Source organism: Musa acuminata, chromosome BXJ1-1 (assembly GCF_036884655.1).
Source record: "Musa acuminata AAA Group cultivar baxijiao chromosome BXJ1-1, Cavendish_Baxijiao_AAA, whole genome shotgun sequence".
Lineage (NCBI taxonomy): Eukaryota > Viridiplantae > Streptophyta > Magnoliopsida > Zingiberales > Musaceae > Musa > Musa acuminata.
The window spans coordinates 40571238-40576803 of record NC_088327.1 but is presented as its reverse complement, the minus strand read 5'-3'; the positions used below and the strand labels follow the sequence as shown (position 1 = coordinate 40576803).

General features: G+C 40.7%; 1 protein-coding gene across 1 annotated transcript; it reads right to left on the bottom strand.

Moving 5' to 3' along the window:
• Positions 1-2806: 2806 nt before the first annotated feature.
• LOC135679009 (protein NRT1/ PTR FAMILY 5.10-like) lies at positions 2807-4877 on the bottom strand. Its single transcript, XM_065192343.1, has 4 exons — positions 4670-4877; positions 4372-4589; positions 3785-4275; positions 2807-3651 (listed from the first exon to the last, which is right to left on the bottom strand). Exons 1-4 carry the CDS (start codon positions 4791-4793, stop codon positions 2874-2876), a joined length of 1611 nt encoding a protein of 536 aa, XP_065048415.1. The 5' UTR covers positions 4794-4877; the 3' UTR covers positions 2807-2873.
• Between the last annotated feature and the right edge of the window lie 689 nt (positions 4878-5566).

The following is a 5566-nucleotide window of genomic DNA, read 5'->3' as shown; positions in this document are numbered from 1 at the left end:
GATGATTTAATGTTGCAATGATTATTTGAAATCTTATGTTTTGGAATTATGTGTTACACATTTGATCTTGATGATTTTTGTAAAATCTTGGTTTTTGATTTTAAACGATTATGCATATTTTTATTTGGCATAAAAGACAAAGACATGCTTATATAAAATAAATCACAAAAATTAAAACACATAAAAAAGAGAATACATTATTCTTGAAAATGTCTATATCCCTAAAATCTTATCAAGTTTTTAATAAATCTATTTATGTCATTTTGAATCTCTTGAAAATAATTTTGATGATTTGATGATTTAAATTTAAATAAATTTTATCCTAATCATGATCTTGATTTTTTGATATTTGATACTTGGGTTTTTGATAAACCCTTCAATTAAAGATAGCTTATGTAGTGTCTTTTGGTGTTAAATAATAAAGCATGATTTTTTTTATGAAATATTAGAGCATACTTAGCTATCCTTAATCTTATAGGAAACTATCTACATTGCTTCCGTTGGGTTTTTCAAAAAAAAAAGAGAGGAGGGGGTTTGGTGATAATGACTTTGGATTTGTTGAGATGAGATGTCACTATTTACAACTTGAGATGTACCATACATAAAATAATCTTCTTATTTCTTGAAGATATTTTTTAATATAAATATTGATTCTTTCACCTCGTTTGTGTTTAAACTCTTCATTAAACTCTTCTCCCACGATGTTGCCCATCATTAACTAAGGAAAGGAGTTTTATAAATAAACCATGATATATAATTTCTTGATTTCTGTAACTTGATTTATATTATAAATTTTCATGTATTTATGATTTATATGATTGAATCATTAATGCACATGGATAGAAAAGTGTTGGCCTGCTCATCTTAAAAGTGCTGTGAAGCTTGCACTTTCAATAAGCAAAAAGTGATGACTTTGAATGCTAAGTTTAAGATTAGTAAATATTAGCTTGAATGTCTTTGGATTTTGACTTGAATGATTAGTATCTTTAGAATGCTAAAAATGGCTGCTAGGTTGTAACTGATCAAAAGTTGTAGCTTGAAGATAGAAGGGAGTGCACTAGCGGTAGCACCACGGACTTGCGATGGTACCGCCAGAGCACACTACCGGTAGGCGGTAGCACCACCAGCAACCCTCCCCTATAAAATCTCTTTTAGGGTCGACGGTAGAACCACCCCCAACTCTCTCTCTACATGCCTCTAAATCTCTCCATACCCCCATTCCTCTTACTATCCCTCTAGAAACTCAAGAAAATCCTCATCCTTTGTAAATCTAAAGATCAATCTCAACTTTCTAGGGGATCACTACAAGGGTAATCCTCAAAACCTTTCTCTCAATTCATTGATAGATCTTTATTCTTATATGTATTTCTTTCATTGATAATATGTGTAGTTTCATGGCATCTAGAAGATTCTCTAGGGACAAAAGAAAGAGGGGATTAGATGAAACCTATGATTCCATGCTTTTTGATTCTCCTAAACATACCCTTAAATTCCCAACCTTTGAGTCTAGAAGTATATATAAGCGAAAATATATAGATTTAGAAAAATTGAATAATTTGAACGGTTCGCTAACTTGAATATCCTTTCGATTCTTCAAATGAGTGAACTCATTTATCCAAGACTTGTTCGGTTGTTTTATAACAATTTGCATATGGATGAAAATTATAGAGTGTCCATTTATCTCCTAGGGTATCACATACCCATTATGGATAGTGTAATTTGTAACCTTATAGAAATTCTTGAAAAAAAAAAGAGGTTGCTACTTTAGAGGACAATGTGACATTGAATTAGTTGAGGCTACATATTCTAAGGCATTAGGCACTATCTTTGGTAATCCAAATTTATCTATCGTTCCAAAAAGTTATGAACATTTACTACCCTTTAGCACAAAATTGCTTCATCACATCGTAATAAGTATTCTACTTCCAAAACAACATCATCATAATGAAGTCGGTCAAATAGAATTAGGAACTATGTATTGGATTATGGTACGACATGAAAATTACTTTGGATATCTAATACAACAAAAAATGATTGATCTATCCATAAAAGATATGATGCTTCCATATAGTGGTTTAATTACTAGACTAATGCATACTGATGACATAGTTATTCCACCTGATGAAGAAACCTTAAAACTAAATCGATTCAATGTCATCAATATAAATATATTAAGGAGATTAAGATGCACAGTAAGAAACAAAATTTGGACTAGATTACTCAGGAGGACTGAACCTCCCCTATCTGAACCAAAATCAAAAACACCTATATAGGAAAAGTCATTCTCCTTCTACCAATCCCTTTGAGGCAGCACCTCTAACAGAGCAAGCACCCTTCTCATCTACCGATTCAATAGTGACTCGACCGAATCGAATTAAACTACATCAAGAACATATCTTAACCGAGATGTAGTAAATTTTGATTTAATATTTTATTTAGATATTTTATTTAGATATTTTATTTACCATCACTTGAATAGGTTGTGTATTTTTTTTTTATCGATAAAAGGGAGTAGGGAAATAAAATATACCATGATGAGTTGTACTCTTTGATATACTATACTTTTTACATTCTAATGTACCTTTTGACGTAATAGAGATAAAGAAGATGAGGAGAAGATGAGGGTAATTTATGAATCCAATAACAAAATAATTTTAAACGAGCTTATCTTTTTCATATCAAATAAATTGATTCAACCTAGATAATCTAAAGTCAACCAGGGTCAACTAATATTAATTTTTTTATTTTATAAAAAATATTTTGATAAAAAATAACCTTTAATAAAACTAAATATCGGAACGTGATATGATAAAATCCCATTATTAGATTTTTTTTTCTTTTTGATAAATTGCTTAGATTACATTGAATCTACATTACATAGATGCATTGCGTCCCTTTTTCTTGTACACATAAGCTTGTGCAAAGTGAAGGTACAGAAGCAACCCCAAAGTACTGAGACCTGCAAGTAACCAATAGAAGTAATCGAGATGGGCACGGTTTAGATTGTCTGAGAACCAGCTCTCCCCCGTTTTCTTTCTGCTGGCTTTGTCGATGACGGACACCAGGAATCCGCTGATGAAGCTGCCGATGCCAAAGATGCTCAGGTAGAGCGCCAGCCCCAGACTCCTCAATGCATCAGGGACTTGGTCGTAGCAGAATTCCTGCAAGCCAACCATGGCGAAAACATCTGCGACCCCAGAGAGGACGTACTGCGGCGCCAGCCACCAAAAACTCATGGGGATCACGGCCTCGGGTTGGTTCACGAGTCCGAACTCCCTTGCCGTTCGGAGTCGTTTCATCTCAACCAGAGCTGCTGCCACCATGGAGGCGAGCGAGAGGACCAATCCGGCACCGATCCTCTGGAGCGTGGTGATGCCGGAAGGGAGCTTCGTAAACTTCCTCGCTACCGGCACGAGAATCCTATCGTAGACCGGGATGAAGCCCACGATGGAGACGCTGATGAAGACTTGCAGGGCTGCCGGCGGCACTTCAAGGTTCAAGTATATGAAGCCTATCCTCCTGTCCAAGGTACTGCCTTGCTTGGTGAAGAGCGTTGACGACTGGCCAAATACCATAGCGTAAGTCAAGCAGGTCGCCCATGTCGGCAACAGTCGAAGCAACCCCTCCGAGCCTTCTCCACAACCAACATCCCTGCAGACGAATTCATCATCTTCCTTGGTCAACGACGAGGAATCATAGCTTAAGGATGTTATATATCAGCGGAGTATGCAAGCATGAACCAAGTGCGGTACATATACAAGAGACTGTTCCAGAATTCTCTTACATGGAATCGAGTCCTCCTCTATCTTCTTCCATTGCCAAGTGGACGGTTCTCCGCATGCAAGCGAACGGGCTGTTCTCGTCCAACGGGTAGAAGCGGTAGGTGTTGGTTCCGAGCAGGAACACCAGCAAGGCGAGCAACATGGCGACGCAGGGGATTCCGAAGCCGAGCCCCCAGCTGATGTAGTCTTGGACATAGCTCAAGACGACGACGGCGACGAGGACGCCGCCGCTGAACCCCAGGTACCACCAGTTGAAGAAGGAGCTCTTGGCCGCGCATTCGCCGGGGTGGTTCTCGTCGAACTGGTCGGCGCCGAAGGCTTGGACGCAGGGTTTGTGGCCTCCCTGGGCAAATGCCATGAGGTAGAGGGAGGCGTAAAAGAAGGCCACCGATGAAGGTGAAGGTGGGCAGCCTGCTGGATCTACGGTGGTGTCTCCGCATTTGGCAAGGTGGAGGGAGGGCAGAAGAGATGAGAGGGTCAGCATGGCCAGGCTCTGTGGTTCCCTCCGTTTGGAGACAGAAGGAATGTTAAGACACTTTCACATAACCGGGAACAAAAAGAAAAGAAAAGTGAGACGGTGGAAACGGACCAGCATGTAAAGCAGGGAGGCGATGACAATGGTGCGGTAGCGGCCTAGGTAGGAGTCGGCGAGGAAGGCCCCTAGGAGAGGCAGCATAGCCGCCACGCCGTTCCACGCGTTGATGGCCGCCGCCGCAGACGCCGTCGACTCCCGGAGCGGACCCGTGAGGTAGGATATCAGGTTGGAGGATACGCCGTAGAACGCGAACCTCTCAGCAATCTCCACCGCTGCGTGAGATTGATCCGGATCAGACGGTCAGCGGAGATCGATGATGATAAGGCGGTGGAGGAGAAGGGTATGGCAGTACCTATGATGAAGAGGGCGGAGGTCCAGCGGCCGGAGGCGGAGCGGGAGGCGGGGCGACCACGGTAGTCGATGGCGCCCACGACGTAGTCGGGGTAACAGCGGGAGAGGAGAGGATCGGTGACCATCTCGCCTTTCCGCCGCACTCACTGCCCCTTCTCCCTCCCCCTAGATTGACGAGGGGCGACCTCATTTTTCTCTTCCCGTGCATTTTGTTCGATAATTTACTGAAAACACCGTAATAATAAACTTTTGCTAAGATGATACCTTATATTTGATTTTTATCATGAAACACTTTTTATTAATTTTTTTATAATACTCTTAAATGAGGCGGTTTCAATCTTGATCGATTCCGATAAGGGTCTCTGAATTCAGGTTAAGTTGTTTCGAATATGATCCTATTGGATTGGGTTAAGTCAGATCCCTTTCAAATCATTTTGAGAGGAGAATGAGTGAGAGGAGAAGAAAATAATGCACTTCATCCATTTGCTGCAGACCAACTGAGGGAGGTTGGGACGGGGTGGGCCAACCCACGTCGCAAATTCCGTGTTGCGGCGTCCCCGCATCAGAAAGTGGGTCATAAAAGAACGGTGTCCGTTGGGCGGGCGCTGGCGTCGGGTCAAAATTATGCGGAAGCTTTCGTCAGAAAGTGGGTAATTCAAAATTAAATTGGCCCCATGTCTTCGTCAGACGCGTTTCTTTTTTAGTGAAAAAAAAAAGGTTTTTGTGAATAGAAGTTATGTTTTGATATTTATCTTTATATGTATCAGTTACTTCACTGGAATCAGTGCGACTAAGACGGTCTTTCTATAAAGCTAAGAACAAATTGGACGCATGACGACCATATGAGTGGTCCGGGCGAAAAAGTTGTTATTATATATATACAAATATATGTATATAT